General features: G+C 38.9%; 1 protein-coding gene across 12 annotated transcripts in view; it reads right to left on the bottom strand.

Moving 5' to 3' along the window:
• Nucleotides 1-22,465, bottom strand: part of PIGN (phosphatidylinositol glycan anchor biosynthesis class N) — a 249,710-nt gene that overhangs the window by 108,960 nt on the left and 118,285 nt on the right. For all 12 annotated transcript variants that reach the window (XM_072152718.1, XM_072152720.1, XM_072152713.1 and 9 more), the window contains 5 exons: nucleotides 19,396-19,535; nucleotides 13,494-13,593; nucleotides 11,514-11,606; nucleotides 9,610-9,701; nucleotides 526-637 (listed from right to left, as the gene is read on the bottom strand). In XM_072152718.1, the coding sequence (XP_072008819.1) occupies nucleotides 526-637; nucleotides 9,610-9,701; nucleotides 11,514-11,606; nucleotides 13,494-13,593; nucleotides 19,396-19,535 (537 nt within the window). The remainder of the gene's footprint in view (nucleotides 1-525; nucleotides 638-9,609; nucleotides 9,702-11,513; nucleotides 11,607-13,493; nucleotides 13,594-19,395; nucleotides 19,536-22,465) is intronic.

Below are 22,465 nucleotides of genomic sequence, written 5' to 3'. Positions count from 1 at the left end.
GCTGCAGCCAATCATGGGCCTCAAAGGTAACCATAAACGGCAAGTTACTGACAAGGTCTCACTAGTGGCACATTGCCTGTGCAAAGGTCTGTGCAAAGGTCATGCAGTAGTGCCTAAGGATAAGAATTTCACTATTCTATGATCATGGTGGTCATGTTTTTTTTTTCAACTTAATTTAACACATTGCGCCATTTGATCAACTTTTTTATTTTAGTTTGACAACCCCTAATATTTGTACTTGTACTCGTAGTAGATTCCTTCATTAATAACATGTGTGCAACAACTAGCTGTTCATTTTTCAGATCTACTGTAAAAATGTATATTATACATCAAACATTATTATACACAAAATTAATTTTGCCCAAAACAACCAAATAAAGTCCATATATAAAGTGTCATTAACAAATGGGTATAACAAAAAAATCATAAGATTGTCGATGAGATGCTTAAAATAATATAAACATAGAAATCTGTAGGCTCCACACGGTATGGAAAAAATGGACTTCTGTATATGTTTTTGCTGACCTGGCAGATGTGAACTTTGAAGTCTCTTCTATCCAAAGTTCTGTCTCTTGTTTTCCAAAACCACAGAAGAGATGCCAGAGAAATGAGAAGAGCTAGCAGTCCAGCGCAGGTGCTGTATAAACAAGACAAGCAGCATATTAATCATCACGTTCAGCAATGCAACCATGTAATCTATTCACATCAGACCAGCACAGCAGTCCAAATGGAAGTTACGATTCATGAACACAGTGAAAGCGGCTTACTGCCAGCTATCAGTTATTACTTCAGCAGCACTAAACAAATACATTCAAAGGTTTTTTTGAATACAGAATATTAGGAAATACTTGCTACTTATCTTTTATTCCTACAGAAATATGTGTTGTAGAAGTATCTCTAAAACACAAATGTAAAAATGAGCATAAATAATTTAAAAGACCACACAAGCAGATGTATGGTTCAAGACCCTAAAATAGCTGTATGCCAAAATATTAACTGTATGACTTGCATCTTTCTTTTTATGTTTTAGAAAAATTTCACCTTAGAGGGGTATTCCCACAAAGACAAGATTCTTAAATGTACTCAGGATAACAAAATAAGAAATTCTCTATTTCAATGTTATTAACAAAATTGCTGGACTGAGCTTGTCTCTGCTCTTTCCTCAAGCCCCCACCCTTGAATTCCAAGACTAGTTCACACACGCTCACTTCCTGCCACAGTTCATGAGAGTAAAGCTACAGAAAGCACAGCAGATCTGACAATATATGTTACAGAGCTGTGTATGTTATATCTGTAAAAGTAGACTAATGTGTAATATGCATCTCATGGATCTCATAATTTCTCATCTCTGATCTGTCTTATCTCTTTTTCTATGTGTCAGATACCAGTGAATGCTCAGAATCCAAATGAAAGTGTATACAAAGCTGTACCCTGATAACCTAAGCACATTGACAGCACATAGCATCTCACAGCACTAGAAGGATCATGAAGTGTCTACTGAGAGAGTCCCCGCCCACACTCATTTTACACTGACCATCACTGAGCCATAGTAGCTAAACAGCAATAAGACTGAGCAAAATTGTAAAGTAAGGGGTTAAAATAGATTTAAAGATAGATTTTCTGTTGCATCTTTATACTGACATGTATACATATCTTTATGGAAAAAGAGCATACATACATTAAAAAATCCAATATGTGCTACAAACAATTACAGGATGTATAAGAAACAAAAAAGAAAAAAAAAATAACTCAATATAACTCATGAAAAATTGAACTGATATCAAGTATATTGTTGTGCTGAGTGTTTTACAGAGACAGCTGGAAGGCACATTGCTGTATGGCACTAAAGGACCACATTTTTGCTTGTTTCAATTTGTTCCTGCTACCCTCAAAGGGCAATGCCAGGAGGCAGCACAGGACATTGGAGCCAAGCCTACAGCCACTACCAGATAACCGTGGTTATGTATAGACACACATAATCCAAAAATACATTTTCTGGCTAAGAATAAGCTTACAGACTAAGGGCTTGGTCCATTTCCTTGTTTAAGTGAACTTTTCAGACACCATTTGTTCTACTCTTGTACTGTCCAAAAGGATTATGAAGATAATAATAGAGCACATGACATTTGTTCTGACAAGTGGAACCAAAGCCGTTCATATTATTAACAAGCTAAACCGGGTTCTACAAAGTAATCTTGTATTTGTTATGGCTTATTCTTTGTCTTTAGTGGTAAGCACGTGGGTTAAGAGAGAAGATGTGAAATGTTTCAAATGGGAATGCATTTGCTGACCTTGTATATGTGGTTCATTGCTCCTTATAATGAAAAAAAATGGAGACAGCTATTGGGAATACAAAAAATAAGTATATATCTCCATCAATCTTCTAATGGGAATGATATAGAACATGAGAGCCACTCGCCAGATAAGAGCAGAGATGAGTGCACGGTTGATCAAATGCTTACACGTTAACTCTATTCAGTCCGGTCGCATGTTCAGATCTGAAAGGCGTTTTATAGGCCTATCATTCAATACAATCATGTAAGGGCAGTAACCCCAGGCCATTCTAGAAATGCTATATTTCATGAAATGGAAATGAATAGTAGCATAGTTTAAGAATTCTCGGAAAGCTCTGAAATGACTTTGAACATTGAGTACTTATGGGACCAAGGCAGTGGGGCCTTCCGTAATGGCAGAACCCAATATGAATAGTAAAAATAATTAAGCAATATAACCAAGAAACATATGCACTCTGTGAAATAAAACCTGAATGTCAAAAGTCACTTGCAACAGTTTTCATCTTTCACAACAGTCTATTATGCTTGACCCCTTATCTCTGCAAAGGTTTTCCCCATTAATAACCAGGTAATCTCTCAGTTCGCTCAACGTCTTTAACGAGCCGGTGAACCCTTTTTGTGAAGCAAATCTGACATTATTAGAAAAAACAAAAAATTTTGCCCTCTATCATCAAACCTAAATAGCATAAAAAAATCCTCTGGTACAATATGCATACAGTGATACCAAATTTGTAGGGTTTTTAACCCCATAGCGCAATAAGACGTACCTGTACGTTTTATTGCGCATGGGGTAGTATGAAGAGGGTTCACGGGCTGAGCCCTCTTCATACACAATGAAGCAAGCACCCGTCGCTAACACCCGCGATCGGTGCTTGTACAGATCGCGGATGTTAACCCTTTCATCGCCGCCGGCAAAGCTGCAGGCGGCATTAACGAGCCGGCGGCGCGTGGGCACCGCCATCTTGTCATCGGGGAGCGGCGATCCGTTGCCATGACAGCCTCGGATCACACAATGTCAATGAAGAATTTTTTTTTTGTACAGGAGGTTTTAATTTTTGTAAATATATGAAAACATTATAAAACCTATACAAATTTGGTATCCATGTGATCATATTGACCCAATGAAGAAATTAGACATATCATTTGGAGCGCACAGTGAAAGACGTAAAATCCACGCCCACAAGAAAACAGTGCAAATGCGTTTTTTCACCATTTTCACTGCATTCAGAATTGTTTTCCCACTTCCCAGTATATGGCATAGACAATTAAATGCCATCACTATGAAGTGCAATTTGTTACGCAGAAAACAAGCCATGACACAGCTCTCTACATGGAAAAATAAAAAAGTTATGGATTTTTGAAGGTGGGGTGTGAAAAATAAAGATGCAAAAACGAAAAAGGGCCTGGTCCTTAAGGGGTTAAACAATGACCTTGCTTGCACAGTAAAAATACTTTTCGGGGAAAAATAAACATTTTGCATCACCATTTATCGAGCAACACTCCAATTTTTTGTCAATTTGGTTGTGTTGGTTTATTTTATTTTTTTTTCAAAAAGACCTGTAGATTTTATTTGCACACACTTGAAGCTTTCTGATTGTGACTAATATAATTATTTATGTGAAGGATGATTAAATACATATTATTATATTTGTGCCTTGTTTTTCTTTACATTTTTAAAGTTTTTGTTGTACAGGATACATACCGTATAAGGCACACAAAAAATCCTTCGATTTTCTCAGAAATCAAAGGTGCCCCTTATTGTCCAGTGCGCCTTATATATGACCGTACTTACAGGCAACAGCTGCCTTGAACTGTGCACAGGTCTGCCACCTGCTGGTCATTCATCCTTATAATCAGGTGCGCCATATATATGAACCCAGATGCACCTCGATGCGCCTTATAGTCCGAAAAACACGGTACTATTACAGTTTTGTAACCTAGATGTATAGGTACAAAAAGTAATATTTATGTTCAGAGCCTAGGTCCTCCTGGAAGGCGAACTTACACCCCAGTCTCAAGTCATTTTAGGGTACACAAACAAATACAAAATTTGGTACAGAAATGTCTTCTTGCTCAAGCCACAGTAGCCAGAATGGTTTTACCACAGTTACTTAATCACCGTTTGGTTGATTCCTTAATTTTTCTCTGTAGAAAAGAAGCCGTACAGGCTACATTGTCTGTATATTTGTTGTCTTTTCCTATTGTTATAGGGACAATTTATAATCTGATCCTGGCAAGATATATTCAACAACATGTCCCCAGAGAGTTTTGTATACATAGAGATTTAAAATCACACTGCACATAATGTGCACGTATTCAATTCTCTTTTGCATCTCAAATTCTCCATTTTGGAAGACCAGAAGATATAACTTAAAATATGTTTTCTGTACCTTGCCCTTGCTCTTTTTTCAGGGGATGTCTTATTTTTACATGACCAAGATTTTATATTTATTGTTAAACAAAAAACTCAATATATATTAATTTAACTATCCCCATCTTTCTTAATTAAAGACCATCATATCAACAAATTCTCTAACAACCTAAAAAATCTCCAAACTCAATTTTTTATGGGGCTCCATTTCTATGGGAATCATTGACCCCTATCTCTCCTGTTTAGCAATAGCATTTGTCTTAAATGTCCCCTTCTTGTCCAGGCAGCTGCTCGTAGTTCATTTGCATTTGCAAGTACATCACCAAGACAGTGATTCTATCCAATGAATGCTGCTAGGTCTTATTTTCAGGGGAGGCCTTAAATTTCCAAGCCTGAAAAAAAAATGCTTACTTATTTTCAGGGAAACAGGGCAGTGTGATGTGGCAACCATGCCCATCAGACAATAGGAGAAGGTGTCACCACCTGGACATGTGATGGCTCATCAGAGCAAGTGCAAGGACCCCCAAACACTGAAACGGATCACATTGCTTAATCTCCGCACACTGGAGCTTGACTGGGAGGGAAACCAGCACTCTGATAACTGCATCTCCCCACACATTGAGAATCATACGGGTCCTATGCTACAGTATTAGAATTCCCATGTATCACCTAATATAGAATAATATGAGTGCAGTAGCAATGCCTCAAGCAATCCAGAGAGGGAAGATGGTATAATGAAGGAATAAGCTGATGAAGATGGTGGTTACACTAGTGACAGTGAGGCTGGTGGCTTGTGAATCCTCCGCTGTGCCCAGCTGTGATGTTGTTGGTATATCATGGTGGCTTGCTGGGGTCTTTCTCCTCCATAACTCCTTGTGTGCTAAGGCAGCCAGTGATGAGGGGGCCGCACTGGTGTTAAATGAGTGTTGGAGCGGTATTTTGCAGCATGGCCCCAAGTTCCTGGGGGATTTTAGAAACTTCAACTTCTGTTGGATTCTGGGACCAACCAAACAATGATGTACAAGTTGAAGAGACAATTCCATTTTTTCTTCTGGCTACTGTGACTTGAGCGAGAAGACATTGACATCCCACGATTTTATATGTTTTGTGTTGTTTGTGCACCATATGATTACTTAATGCGTAATTTCAATATGAAACAGTAAAAGTTATGTTTTACGTTTAGAAATCACCCTTGCTGATCCTCATCTTCCCACCAACTCTGACCAGTCCCTGATAAAGCAAAGAATCCTCATGACACGTCACCACCATGCTTCACATTTGGGATAATGTGTTCAGGCTGATGTGCAGAATAGTCCACAATATAGCATTTTGGATTTAGGCCAAAAAATTCAATTGGTTTCATCCGACTAGAGAATGTGACCCTATGCTTCCTGTGCGCCTTACACAAGTATTTTACAATCTGCTGGGTAGCTTCCAGCAGTGTGAATACAGACATATCTTTATCAAAATGAATGAGTTACTTTAGTTATAAAGTGTACATTTATATGGGAAGCCCAGAGGAAAGAGAGAGGCCAGGCACAAGTGCTTAGAGGGACGCAGCAGAGCCAAGGCCCAGAAGACATCCCCCAAACATGGGTGCTTCATTTGGATAAAGTTGAAAGTACACTTTAGAGCCAAATTAATGAACCCTTTTAATGACGATATGGCTGCAAGAATGGTTAATAACACCGAAACATAATGATAGATTTACTTAGGAATAATAAACAAAATGTAAAGTATTGAAGCAATTTCTAAAACAACTGTTTGCTAATAGTAAAATTATAAATCTGAATATATTTCCTGAATATAACAGAGTAACAGTTAGATCTTCTATTATGCCTCAATAATAGTGGAAGATACATACTGTTTTGTTTTGTTCTCTCTCCTTAGCTTATGGTGATGATGGCCCTTAGACTCTTCATGCAAAAATGAAGTGAGCTGTAAAACTAGCTTTGCGCTGTTCATAGTTGATTGTTTGCTACAGGGGAAACATTTGCACTATATTCACCTGCCATAAAATATAGTGGTATATCTATAGCATAAAATAAACAATAAACCTTTTTTATATGGTTATGTTTTTAATCTACTTGCTCTCAGCATTCTTCACTTATTTTTTCCTCGGTTAACAGTGAGGTTTCCACCAAGCTTTTGATGTCAAATTGTCACTTTGGCCATTTAAGTACCCATTTTCATTTTATTCATTTTTTGTATTATGCTAGCAGATTCACAGAGCGTGGAAATATGCTAGAGCAATCATTTAGCTTGTTTCCCTAAGTAACTGAATTATAAAACGGAAGTGACTGGCGGGCAGTGTATGGAAATAAACACTTTTCCAAGAACTTTTCATTTTATAAAGCTTTTAATTCCAAGTACTGTACAAATATTATTTCCTGAGAAATGGGAATAGGGGATACTTTGTTTCACATTTTTTAAAGGACAGATTCTCTCTATCCACATCTACAGGCCAATTCATAACCAGTATTACATACATATTAGAAAATGAATGACTCAGTAAACATGGTAAAGTTCTCTGTTGCTTTTGATAGGTCAAATAAAGTCACCTTTTTGAGAAGCCTTTTAATGGCTAACTGAAATATAAGATGTTACAAGCAAGCTTTCAGGACAGCTACAGTCCCTTCATCAGGCAGGTATAATAGGCTTTCTGAAGTGACACAGATCTTATAAACAATGAATAGAGAAGTAATGCAAAGAAAGTATAAACAAAAGCACAAGAGCAATAACAAAGTTGGGGCAACAGGTCCTTAAAGCTTTTACACTTTAATGTGTCTGCTCTACATACAATGAAATATTCCTGGATAAATTTTAAATTAAAGCAACAAGAATTTGTAGGTGATGGCCTTCACAATATTAATTTATTTACTGAAAATCATTAATGTGTTAAAACATGTTTGGTACATGTAGAAAAAATTTCATACTCATTTTTTTATTTAAGAGTTTGCTTTTTATTTATTATCTGTCTGCATATTTTTGTCTAAAATCTAAAAATTTTTTTTATTCTTGGATACCTGGCAATACGTTTTTAAGAAAGTCTTTGGACATTACAGAGTGCACATTTAAATCAATGGTTCGCTTGTGTATTGCAGGAGCTGTATGCAATTGCTCTCCAATCAACAAGTTGAGCACAGAAAATGTTGTCTATTAACCCCTTCCGACCAAGGCCCTGTTCAGGTTTTGCGTTTATATTTTTCACTCCCAGCTTCAAAAATCTAGAACTTTTATATTTTTGCATATAAAGAGCTGTGTGATGGCTTGTTTTCTGTGTAACAAATTGCACTTCATAGTGACTGTATTTAGTATTCCATACAGTGTACTGGGAAGGCAGGAAAAACCGTGTTTGCACAGTAATCTTGTGGGCTTGGATTTTAAGGCTTTCACTATGTGCCACAAATGACTACTTTATTCTTTGGCTCGGTGCAATCACTGGATACCAAATTTGTATAGGTTTTATAATGTTTTCATACTTTTACAAAAATAAAAAGCTCCTGTACCAAAAAAAAAAAAAAATCTGGCGCTAAAAACTTTTTCAATGCTATGATTCGTAGGACGGTACAGCCTTTTGATCAATTTTTATAGAATTTTTTTATATTTTTCAAAATGACAAAAAAGTGGTATTTTCAAGTTTGGGTGCTATTTTCTGTATGGGGTTAACTGCCGGGAATAACCGTTATTATATTTTGATAGATCGGAGATACCTAACATGTTTAGGAATTTTACTGTTTACTTATATTTATAGGGTAAGAAGTGTGATTTGAATTTTTAGTTTTTTTAAATATGTCATGGCAACCGATCACTGCCCCCGATGACGTCACAGGGGAGTTCGATTGGATCCAAGATGGCGGCGCCCATGCACCAGGCACCCATGCACCGCCAGGATTTAAAAGCCTCCCCCAGCTTTGCCAGAGGCAATTGCAGGGTTATGCCAGTACCGACCGCGTGTGTTACCGTATGTGTCTTGTATGGAGAGGGCTCAGGCCATGTGCCCTCTCCATCCCCTTGCAGCCGGCATGTGATGTAATACCACTAGGTTAACCTATTAAGAGGATTAAGCAGGTCTAAGGGCTATTTCGTGGGTCAGTGATTTCTACTGATGCCTAACAAAGCCATTGAATTCTATTGGTGTTTTCACATTGACTTGCATTTTTAACTGATCAATTGTCTGTGCGGATCACATAAGGCAATAGAAGGCTATGGGTCCGCAAAAAAAAAACAGATGAAACATCCGTTTTTTATTTTTTCACTGATGAAGCTGAAAAACCAGGTGTGATGTTTTCAAAGCAATGTTAAACCTTTAGTTTTTTTTTTGCGGACACAGAGACAAAATGGAAGAAAAACTGAGACAACGGAGACAAAACGTAAAAGATGCATATCTAAAGCTGAGAACCAAGGACGATGTGAAAGAGTGTATTTATATGAATATTTATATGAAGTTTTTTGACAGAAATCTGACCTTACACTATTTTTCATAGGTCATGATTTTTTTATTATTACTCAGATATCCTGCTATAAAATATATAAATAATCACATCATGATCCAACTTTCAGTCACTTTAAGTAAAGCTTAAAAACCTGTTTAAAGACCCGGCTCAATCTCCCCACCCCCTCTGATACAACAGCTAGATGCCTGTGAATGGATCAGTATAATATCTCCTATATAAGAATAAGAAACACTAAACTTAATAAATAAACATGCATAAATAAACAAACAAGTAGAAAATAACACAATGTAAATGATCCAAGTCGATTTCATGCGCAATGGAATAACCATCAAGGGCCCAATCAAAGGGAGAAGGTTGTTTCATTATAGAAATAGCATCCTTTTTTCTTCCCCTGATGCCACAATCGCTCACGTGCCTGACAAGACTCACTGAATCCGTGCATACTAAATGAGATATAAAGCTTTTAAGAAGACAATGTTGATCTTACACCAGAGTGATGTTGGGCTCCCTTCCAACAACAGGCATCAAGGGAAACACTGCCAGCAGCAAGCACAAGAGAACCCAACTCAAAGTTGTTATCTGCAAAGGACAAAAAAATAAAATAAGTAAATATCTGTAGCAGCACTGTGGGAGATCATGTACACTAGTCCAACTGACAGAACAGCAAAATCAATCCTACTGTTTCCAAAGCAAAGTTCTGCATGTTAAGCATGCAGCAGAAGCAAGACGAACTGAGAATACAGGCAGTCCCCGGGTTACATACAAGATAGGGACTGTAGGTTTGTTCTTAAGTTGAATTTGTATGTAAGTCGAAACTGTATATTTTATCATTGTAGTTCCCGACAATTTTTTTTTTTGCCCCAGTGACAATTGGAGTTTCAAATTTTTTTGCTGTAATAGGACCAAGAATTATCAATAAAGCTTCATTGCAGACAATTTTAAGCTGATTATTGCAATCTGGGACTATTTTAAAGCATCCAGAGAGCTTCACCAGAGGTCACAGTGGGCAGAGGGGTCCGTCTGTAACTATGGGTTGTCTGTAAGTCGGGTGTCCTTAAGTAGGGGACCGCCTGTATACAATAAATGGCTTTTCATCATACAGTCGGGAAATGTCAAATATAGAAAACCAAAAATGTTATTAGCGCACTATAATGGTTGGGGTATATCGGAATAAAATGTTTTTTCTTGACAATAAGACTGTAGGAAATGATAAAATCCTGTGGCTATATAATGATACTTGGAGTCATTTTTCTAACAATAAACCTTATCACAATATTTTTCTTTAAAGGTTGAATTTAAATGCTTTTAAAGTCTACCAGCCATTTTGAAAAAACAAAACTGAAGACAGTGTTAGGCAGCAGCTCTGAAGATCATTGTAACCAATCCTTTATGTGCATTTTAGTAGCAAATTGTATATTCTTTTATATTCTAGGATTGTATTTGGTCTTGCTACACTGAAGTGAGATCTGTGCATTGATCACAGATCACAGACCCTCCACTCTGCTCTGAGTAAAAGCAGTATCGGGCTTTAAGTTTAAAGGGGTTATCCGGGATTTAAAATTTTTTTATGGCCGGGCTGGGGAGGGCTATTTAAACATAATAAACATGTACTTACCTCCTCCGGTGCTGCCAATGTCCCGCGCCGCGGCCGGTCTTCTCCGTGCGCCGGTTTCATTACACCGGCGCACAGGAAGCTTCCGGACGGCCGGATGCTCCCATGCGCACCATCTCCCAGCACTTACAACGCTGAGAGATAGGGACGGATGGGAGGAGCCGTCCACAACGCGGACCGGAAGCTCCCTGTGCGCGGCTTCCGTGCCCCTGTTTGTTTACAGGGGCACGGATCAAAGTGACCGCGGCGCGGGACATCAGCGGCGCCGGGGGAGGTAAGTCCATGTTTATTATGTTTAACTAGCCCTCCCCAGCCCGGCCATAAAAAGATTTTTAAACCCGGATAACCCCTTTAATGTAATAACAGAGTGAGGGTTCTGGTAAGTAGTTTGAATGCAGAGATAAAAAAAACATAGCAGTGTGCTGACATTCCAGGTCCAGCTACTGGGAATATTTATCCATTTTCACAATCCTGCTGCTAATAACACACACAAAGGTATGGCTACACAGATCTCCATGACAGCCAGCGACACAGTATGCATCTTTTTATGGTCATAAACTCCTTTAACTATTAAGCTACTGCTACTACCGTGGGTCTGTAGAACACAAATTAATAAGTATTTGGTTTTCAAAGTGATCACATGATATAGGGTGCAGGTCGCAACCTCCAAGATTGGTCAAGAATGGCCCCCTTCTCAACAAAGATGAAATTTATTCTAGTAATACTTGGAAACGTTAAATAATAGCCACATTGGTTAGTACAAATGTACTTTATTATACCTTTGCTTCATCTTGCAACTTCATCAGCACTGGCCAGAAAGCAAAAAACACCAACCCAACTGTAAGAACCCAACGATAGAAGAAGCTTAGAACCTAAAGGTAGAAAATTAGATATTTTTCTGATACTAGGAAAAATATACAGTAAGAAAGGCTTGTTTACAACCTAAGAATATATGTACTTTACGTGTAACCCAATGATGGTTATGGAAAAATCTAAATAACTGAGGGTAAGGTACTGCACTGCATGTCCTGCCCAATATCGATGATGAACAAGTATTCAGAGGCTATTGTAGTGGCTCATAAACTGAAGGTCACTGTTCTTATTAACACCTTAAAAGGAAATCTACCATCAAAATCAAACATGATAAACTACAGACACTTACTAAGAGATCCAGGTACTGTGAATGTGGTATTCTTATATTTGTTCCTTGGTTTCCTTACTTCTAAAAACAACTTTAGCAATGATCCTAATGAGCGCAAAAGAGCTCCTGGGGCAGTTCACAGAGCCCTGCCATGCTGCAGATTTACATGCTGTTACAGTATGCAAGGAGCAATTCCCCCTCACACTGTGGGGCACTTTTACTTACCCGGTCTAAGGAGTTCACATTTACCCATGCACCCAATTTCCTGCATGTGTGACTTCCCCGCTCCGGTCTACCAGAGTTCACCTTCTTCTTCCTGGTGCATGGAGGTGCGACACAATTTGAAACTTAAATCCCACGCTCAGTCCGAATCAGTCGGATAGTCTGACGGACCTCCGAAGCCGCCCCCCCCCCCCCCGATATTTCTGTTGCATGAAAGCCAGCGCAGCTGTGCCACAATCTGATCATATGCGACACAATCCTAGTGCAGACCCCTGTTAATTACCTGTCAAAGCTGCGCAAATCCTGAAAACTGCGAACAAATCGACGAAAGTGTGATCCAGGACCCTTGGTAAATAAGTAGATCATGGAAATCAAATTCAAGAAGATTACAACAGTCACTGTGCCTGGATCTATGAGTAACCGTCCCCGTTTTATCCATGCTTTCAAGGGAGTTTTCCTATATTAATGATGTGGCCTAAAATGGCCATCAGGACACAGGGCTTTTTCTTTGAGTTTTTATATGCCTGAATTCCAACAGACATTTTTTTATTTTTTTCTGTCCAAAGTGGATATATGAGGGTTTGATTTTAGTGGTAAGAGTTTTAATTTCTTATGGTTTAATTTTTTTGTCAAAAATAGCATAAATGATAAAAATGTATAAACATATTCTTGGGGGGGGGGAGAACAAAACCACTATTCTGTCACTTGTTCATCAATCAAAAAAGCATTATTCGGGTTTATTTATTGTGGATTAAGATAACAGTTTGATTGGTACTACTGGTAACATCTCCCTTTTAATCATTTAAAGATTTATATAAAAGAGAAACAGTATTTACACGGTGTATTGTATAGTAGCAGACCCAAGCATAATAGTCCAACAAGATCATCTTAACAGAAGGTAAAATCTGCTGACATTTAAATAGCTTTTGTACATTTTTGTAAGAGGTAGGAAGCACTAAAATTGGAATGTTTAAATACTTTTTTAGATTTTATATCCTTTATAGTATGGGTATAATAACATAAATATAAAATAAATTTAAAAAGTTAACACACTATTTAGTTACTTAGGAGAAAAATGATGATTTTTTGAGTGTTTTTTATTTACTAGGGGACATACACGTGTGATATATTGATTGCAGATACATTACACTGCAATACTTCTGTACTGCACTGTATTGTGTCACTTTTTAACTATCCTTCCATAGTTGGCAGACATGAGTATGCTCATTCAATGGGGAAGTGATCACTAATTAGGAAGAAAATACTTGTGCACCTTAACTGGTTAACCTGAGGACGTAAGGTTCTTTCAATAACGTTCAAAAATCATCATTTTTCACAGTTATTGCTACTGTCAGCACCCCAGATGTCAAAATTAAAAGTAAAGTAATCTACTCACCAGTATTTCAACCCCCATAAAAACCATGATAAGAAATCCCAGGATTGCAAGTGGTGAAACATTCATTAAATAAATTTTGACTTGATGAAGAATCCAAAACCTAAATGTAAATATATGACCATATGAAAAAGCAATTCTGAGAGAAAACCGATTTACTTAATTAAACTCAAAAAGCAAGTATTCCAAATCACCCGACTGATACAGAATAAATCTAAGCAGCAGGTACTTTTGGTAAATCGACCTGTTATATTTTAGACAGACTTGGATAATTTGTACATTTCAGAAATTGATAAACGTACTTAAAAGAAAGAGCACATGTTTAAGCAGCCATGCATTATTAATATGTTTAATCTGCAGAAAAATCTGTATCATGAGGCCTACAGAGTCTTCAAGACATTGCCCTAAAAAAACAGCAGAACTTGGAGCATTTGAACTCATGCCATGAAGAAACGAGATAATAAGTGTTATGGAAGACTCATGTTCTACCCAATGTGTCCATAATGTCTAAAAGCAAAGCACCAATCAGAAATTGGAAGCAGGAATTCCCTTAAAAGACAATTTTATGTCAACACTTTAACACTTAGAACAGTTTGAAGTACCTTTGCAAGGCAGTTCATGTGTGCTACAAATGTGTCTACAATGGAGGGGCATGTGATGTAAGCCACGTTTAAAGGGGTTTTCCCACGAACAAAAGTTTTGGCCCTATGCACACGATAGGGCCTAACTTGCTGTTCAGTAGGGGTCTCAGTGCTGAGACTCCCACAGATAGTGAAAACGAAGGGTCCATCAGACCCAATGGATCCTAAATGTCACTCCATCAGACTACTGGAGCTGATGGCCCCAAATGACTGTTCTGCTCCATTAATCTATATGGATCTGATGGAGATCGGTGAGCGTGGCGCTCGGCAATTTCCGTCAGCTCTAATGGAGCAGAGCGGTCATGTGTGGCAGTATGCTCCATTAGTCTGTTTGTGGGAAGACCCCTTTAAGTACTGATCTATGCTGCTGACTTTCTGCATGTGCAGTAAAGTGATGAAGCCAGGGATAGACTCCTTCTTTCACTAAAAGGACACCTGTCACGGGAAATAACAGCCCACAACAAATCAGCCTTCTGAAACTATCACCTTAGTCCCTTTCTAAGTATAAATATTATGTTTAGTTGTGTGTTTATATAAAGTTTATAACTTTAGCTTCAACCTGGGATGCTAATAAGCTACTATGGGCCCGATAGATGGAACTCTTGCTACAGTGGTCCGTCATAGTCATGAGGAGGTGCTCCAGATTTGCCCCTCTCATCCTCTACCCTCCCCTTTGATCCCAGTTCTGTACGTTGGACGATGGCAATGCCGGCATCTAGTTAGCGTCTCTCTATACTGCAGCGCATGCACAACCCTCCTTGTGGTTTGTTTATAGTGTCTCCTGTGACCTAATTCACAAAACACAGTGGGCAGCGCATGCGCAGCCATAGAGAGAGGAGCTAGCTTGATGCCGGCAATGTGAGCTATGGCATCAAATGGGAGGGTGGAGAAGGAGAGACACAGGAGGAGAGGGACCCATAATTAGCATACTATGGGTCCTGGGTTGAAGCTTAAAGGATATTCCCACAAAGACAAGTTTCTTGCTCAGGGTAACACATAAAATAACACATTCTCTAATTCTAATGTTATTAACAAAAATACAGCATTTCACAGATATAAGCCCAACCTGTCTCTATCAGTCCTGGTGTACACAATTTCAGTTGCCCCTAGACAAGACTCTGTAACTTCTGACTTTAGGGTCGGGTGCCATCTTGCCTGAGGCTACATGGAGCTGGTCTCTCTCCCTCTCTGCTTTCTGCACTGTAGCTCTGCCCCAGCAAGCAGCACAGAGCTCACTCACTGATGCACACTGAGACATAGAATCTGAGTTCCTGAGGCAGCAGCAGCATGATAGCAGGACAGCTACAAGTTACAAACAGCTAAATGGTTTATCTGGGGAGGAAAATCAGTGCTAACGTGTTGTGGAATAGCAGAGATGTAGTAGGAGAGCTGACAGTGTGTAATAGGCATCTAATGGATCTCATCATCTCTCATCTCACAAGGTCAGAAACCATATGAAAGTGTATGTACAACTGTACCCCGATAACCTAACCACATATTCTCCTCCCTGAACTAAATGAATCATAATGTATCAGCTTAGATAGTCTTCGTCCACACCGTGGAATTTTGCACTGAGTAGTCTAGGGAGTTATAGGAGCTAAAACAGCAATAACACTGAGAAAAAAAAAATATGAAGTAAAGGATCTTTATTGTGTTAACATCACTAGAAGATTGATATTTGAGAATTTTCTTTCATGGGAAAATCCCTTTATGTGACAGATGCCTTTTAAATCTCTGTCAATGGGTACGTATTATTTCGGAGGGAGGAGGGGGACAACCATAGAAATGGAGGGATGCATAAATACAGTGGAGAGGAAAAAGTGAGACACAGAGCTCTATTGACCTGCACAAACACAGAGCCAGAGTCTGTTTACTACATGCTCTATTTAGTGGCCTATGGCGGTACACAGAGGTGTGATTAGGTGATTTCACCTAAAAATATATATTTTCTGAGCTTGTGCTGTCTGTGCTGCCGTGAGATTACAGCAGGCAGTGGAGGCGGGGAGGAGGGGAAAGAGCCAGAGTCCTGGAGATCAAAAGGGCTCTGGTGATGCCCCCCAGAGCCCATCCACTTAATTTACCTAAAGATTAAAGTTAATTTTTAACCAAACTACAGGAACAGATCTCCTAAAAACTTATAGCTGTATTCACCCTGTTGAGAGCTAACCAGCAGCATTAAAGGTGAATGCAGCTCTACAATAGTGGTAGTGCTGTGCCTTAAAAACTGATATGCGCACTATTAATTGTTATATTACAGCGGTACTTTGGGTCTTTATGATCAGAGGGAAATTTCACCTTCTGCTATAATCTTGGAAGGGAAATATGGTGGAAAAAAGTTCTTGCTCATTTTGCTCACTGTATTGTTGCGACTCCTTGTGATGCGGCCTGAAAAAGCTCTAGTGACCGGGCATTTTTAGCGAATTTTTAAACTGTTTATAGGAACATGGTAATTTCTGTCAGCTCCTTAGAGGGTAATGGAGCAGAACGTTCATGCGCTGCCGTCTGCTCCATTAGTGTGACGGAGCGACAAGGTGTAGCAATCTGTGGGGGTCTCAGCACTGAGACCTCCCCTGACCAGCAAGTTAGGCTATATCCCGTGGGAAAACCCCTTTAAGGGCCATAATTTTATTTTGCATGCTACCTTAAATTTTTTTGTGGTGCTTATTTTGGGACACATAGAGCTAGTTAAAAAGGTAATAAAGGTTTAAACATTTTTTTTTCATTTTTATCATTTGGGGTTAAAAGTGGAAAGAAGGCTTTTTTTGTAATTTATAGTACTTTTTTGATTTATTTTCAAATTAACTCAAAATGAACATTATTACCAAATTCCTCATTCTGTTTTGGTCATTTTGATATATAATATGTATAGTCTCGGGCAAACGGGGTTACTGGCAATGCTTTTTGTAGTGTAGCGGTGGATTTTTTAAAATTATATTTGGAAATGTCATTGTATTTTTATGAATATTTATGAATATTTTTTTTGTGTGTGTGTGTTTAGTTTATATGTCCCTCATGAGGTTATAAACAAACTTTTTTACTTAATTTTTTTTCTTTTACAAGTTTCCCCCTGAAACAGGCATCTGATCAGAGCTGTACTGACCCGGCAGTCACTTGACCACCGAGTCTATGGAGCCACCGGCAGAGCCATCTCTGCTCCTCCGTGCATCGCGTGAGGAGCGGAGAAGGGAGAAGCGGTGACAAACCTCATCTTCCTTCTCCCTAGGGGTCTCCGCAGTTTGTGTGCCTGAGTGATTGGTGCCTGCAGCCCCCAGCATATGCACAGCTGATCAGGCACCTCCAGTGCAGAGGTACTGCGGCTCTGCTGACAAACCAGCTGACTCTGTCCACACAGACAAACGAGCACCTCAATTGCAGAGGCACCGCAACCACCACAAAACCACTTGGGCTCCTCCATCACACCACACTTTCCATCAGCAGCACCCCCCAGGACCAGAGGCACCAGCAGCAACACCCCTGGGATCAGGGGCAAACAGCAGCAGACCCTGCGGGTCCTGCGGCCAACCAGTGGTACTACGGAGAAGCAACACAACCAGCATTAGCAGCACCAATGGCACCCCTAAAGGCATCATCACTTGTACCAGCTCTGTACTAATGGTGCAGATGAACGAGACTGTTAGTGATATTAGAATGCAAACAGTGATAATCATAGCATCATAGATTATACAGTTGAAAAAAGACACATGTCCATCAAGTTCAACCAAGGAAGGGAAGGGATTGGATGAGGAAGAAATTTGTGGGAAACATAACATAACATCATAACCATCAATGTTATTTAGGTGTAAAAAGACATTTAAACCCTTCTTGAAGCTCTCTGCTGTCCCTACTTTGACCAGCGCCTGAGGCAGGCTATTCCACAGACTAACAGTTCCCATAGTAAAAAAGCCCTGTCGCCTCTGGTGATTAAACCTTAATAAGGTGCATCAAAAATCGGTGTCCAGATTGTTCCCTCAAAGGAAACTTAAATCATTTGAGGAGAGGAAGAAGTTGAATAAAATTATTTGAAGAGCACAAGGCACAGTTGGTGAATGGCTGCATCATGAGAAAGTGCGGCATAACAGATGCAGAGCCCAATTCAAGTACATGGGGGAAATTTATCAGAAGTTCAAATTAGAGCTCAGCTTTCATTTTGCCACAGTTGTTCTTGAAATAAAAGCTGATCCCCGATTGGTTACCATGGCAAACTACAACAGTTCTGATACCCCACCCCCCTTCATATGACATACGACTCACAACCACTACACATCACAATCCTCCAACAGCAGAACCATATAAGTAACCACTACTATCAGATGTGTTCCAGGATTCTTTCATACCAAAAACTATTGAATTCTACAACCGGCTACAAGCTTGTCAGAGTTGATGGGAACATGAAAGCTAGTTACAAACCTGTTAGAGACTTCAGAAACTTGAGTTTAGGGCATAAGTCCGCCAGCAGCACTACAACCCTAATGACTCAGTTAAAGCCACAATAGAAGGGTCTAAATCAAAGCATATTCATGTGTTAAAATAACCTTGTCACAGTGCTTGAGAACAGTGCTCCATATGAGTGCTGCTTTTGGGGGCTGATTGTTTTAGGCCCCTACTGCAGTACAGGATTGTTCAACATGAGTAGTGTGCAGAAGTGGGCAGTGCCATTAAATTAACCGGCTGCAATCAAAGGAACAATAAAATCACTTAGCTTCCAGCACTTTGACTGTTATTTAGCCTTTTCTGGCCATAGCTGAACAATGTTGTAGGACAGGGGCGTTTGCAGAGAATGGACCCGGTAGTGCTGCCCTCATAATAAACTGTACCAGCATTTTGTACATACAATGGGACAGATTTCATTTTACCAGTGCTCATGAATATTTTAAAGGGGAGCATTGATTGGTTGCCATGGGAAAATAGGAATATTCTGACTTTCAGACAGCTTGATAAATCTGCCCCATTGTTTTATTCTATCTTCCCATAAATAGAACTCAAGCAGCCTGTTCTGGCCCCAATGATTCCTATTAACAGCAACTTCTTGGCCTTGTGTAGGTAAGGTGCCCCGGCCATGGGAAAAATGGTGTGAGGTTTCATGGCCTGGTCGCCACTGCAAACTCTGACCTCCATATGCACACCACTGCTTAGATATATCCTCAGAAGTTTTATTGAGGGGGAGATGAGGCAGAAGTACTCAGATGTGCCTGTGCCACATTCAATGGTATACACAATACAGAAAAATACAATTTTGTCAGAAACTCACTGTGCATTCAACTTACTTTTTTGTAGCAGCATACCAGATATGAACAGGTAATAAACAGTAGACATAATATGTCCATGGACTTGACTGAACCATCAGGAAAAATATTGTGCACAACCCCAGAGCACCAAAACCCACGCTCACAAGCTGTGATGATCCCTTGAAAAAAAATGAAAGAAAATTATGGAAAAAAAATATATAATTATTATAAACAAAGTATCCAATGATTTCAACAAGATTACCTACAGTGTTGTTTTCATACTGTTTGATTGCAGCTGTCAGCAGTCTATGCATGGCCTGCAATGTGTGCCTCTCCTGTGATTATTTAAAGGATTTTTCAATTTCAATATTTATACCCATACACTTAGAATCCCCAACCTGTATAAAGGGTTGGCTGGGGAACAGCAGCTCATCTGGGAATGGCCGCAGTAACGCATAGCTGCCACCACAGAGTGATCAGAGTTGTGCTCCGGACTCCGCTAGAAACTGCTGATAAAGGTTGGTACCAAGTGGCTCCCACTGATTTGATATTTGTGAACTATCCCATGGATCCCCCTTTAAACTACAATTCTTAGACGGATATTCAGACCAGGGACTGATGTAAATGACCATGTCTGTATAGTGCCTCACTTTCAAATTGCCCGAGTAAAAGTGTCCTGAAAGTGAACCTGTCATCAGGGACCTCATTTTCACTAAAGACAGGTTATAGAAGCCCATTAAAGCTCCATTGCATTACAATATAATTGTGGGTTATAACTTACCTTGCACCCTGACAGAATCCTCTGTGTAGTCCCAGGGGTTGGCATTAGGTTTGAATGCATTTCAAAAAACAACATGTGACTTGTCTGTACTGCTCAGCTCTTGGCCCTCATCTTTGTGCTCCTGTACTGCTCCTTCCTCCTGCTCTTTCACAGAGCTCACAGCCTGGCAATCTAACTTCAGTGGTAGAGGGAGGAGATGTATAGAAGCGCAAAGCTACAACTTTGCACCTTCATTACACAGCCCTTTTTTTATCAAGTTTTCCCATGCAGTACTATTACTTCCTGTGATGGGAAGGGGTCAAAGTTTATTTGAGCTCACAAAAAATAATAGTTGTAGAGATGCTGGGGCCAATGCAGAATACTCTCAACACGTCTTTTAAACAGGACCTTTTAACACACCGTTCAAGCACAATTGGTAAGACACTGGTCTAATTACGAATGTCCAGAGCATTTGGTTTATCTGGCATTGTCATTATATACAGTATAGACCTTTGTCCTGTGGATATATTATCCTAGGGACTTGGACAATATCTGGGTGGTGCTTACGGCTTGATTAGTGGCTTTGGACCGCAACTATTGGTTTCTTTTGATTTACACCTGCTGTGATTACTTTTATTTGTGAGTGTTTTAAATATGGTTATGAAATAAAAATACATGAATTTCATGTTTTTAGTGAACACTGTGCTCCATTCGTCCTTTGGTATTAATTTTGGAGAAGTTCTTTGGTTTTTATAAGAGGTGGGGGTGACCCCTATATGTAGAGATAAGAGTTGGATTTATACTTTATGGAGGCATCATGATAAATCATCTGAAAGTTAAGGTACGCTGTAATTTCACTGCAAAAACTGTGGTTTAAGTTATTTGCTAATAATTTATATTACAGAAGCTCCAGAACAGAAAGAAAAGAAAAAAAAAACAATTAGGGGATTTCTTAAAAATAACTGCATGAAAATAATATAAATTTACCATTTCACTTATCAGTGCTAAAATGTACATATAGCAGAAAGACAAACAGCCACCCTATCAAATTTGTGTTAAACACAGGGAAATTAGGCTTAGACAAAATACAATCTAATTTATAACATAATTTGGTTATGTAAAAATAATTATTCCCATGCATCAGAATCTGAACAGAACACATTGCAGCAAGTAGTTACTTTTTATCTCTAAATTTGCAGGACGAACCTTTTGAACACTCAGAATAAATCAAGAATGAACATAATTTGCTTCTGGCTTGGTAATTCCCTATTGTACAGTAAATGGAAGAGAAATATCAACAAACAGTTGCCAGTCGTGTTAATGTGTAACTGTTTTCATTAGTTAAAATGTACAAAACTTATAACAAAGAAAAGAGTACATGCAAAGGAGTGTTTTTATTTGTTTTTCTTAAGCCTTTTTGGTCATTAATTGACCTTCGACCTCATAAGTTAGTATTAGTAAGACACATTCAGATACAGTACTTGGCATATTCAGTAAGCAATCCAGTACATAACACAGATTACATGTAGCAGGAAAACCATCTGAAACAATTTTAGGGCATTGTATTAATTGCATCCGCAGAAAGGTAGTAAAGAAGAAGTAGAATGGCACTTGCCAATCTCTGTCTTCTTTCCATACTTGTTACAAATCGAGAAGAAGGGGTGTGCAGGATAACAAACAATCACTGTAGTAAATTGTAACAAGTATTTCTGTGTTGCTTTTAGTAAAAATCTTATCAACTTTTTTTAACAAGGTTTATAAACAGGACTTTTTATTAAAAAATGGGTTTATTAATACAAATGTTTATCTTTATATATTTGATGTGCAGTAAAGGGCACCATTAAAATGTGCAGACTCTATTAAAGCTGATTGTCTATAAATTCACAAAAAGGAATGCGCAAAAGTCCATTACAGTGAGCTATTGTTTTGTAATAGAAGGCCTTTTAAAAGCTTTCTGCTGGTTCATGTTCTCATTTATCTCCCATATCTAGTCATCTACAGAAGAATCATTTTCTCTTATGAACATACAAAAGAGGTACCAAGCAAAAAGAAACACAAGTAAACACATTTCACAGCTTGATATAATTTATTTAACTTAAAGGGAACCTGTCATGAGAAATTGGCCTAATAAACCACTAGCAGTACATTTCCAAGCAGCTGAGCAGCTTCTAGATGATGTTTCTTCATGGCCTGGCGTGGTGGCATCATCCAGAAAATCAACTTTGAAGTGAAATGTAAATTATTTTCATGAAGTCAAGGAGGTGGAGAGTTTAACTATTGAAGTCAATCTTTCCCTGCCTTAGAAAGCCCCCTTCACTGTAATTGATGGTTCTGAGTCCAGGGACATCA

This window comes from Engystomops pustulosus, chromosome 5 (genome assembly GCF_040894005.1).
Source record: "Engystomops pustulosus chromosome 5, aEngPut4.maternal, whole genome shotgun sequence".
In the NCBI taxonomy this organism is placed as follows: domain Eukaryota; kingdom Metazoa; phylum Chordata; class Amphibia; order Anura; family Leptodactylidae; genus Engystomops; species Engystomops pustulosus.
This window is presented reverse-complemented; position numbering and strand designations above follow the sequence as displayed.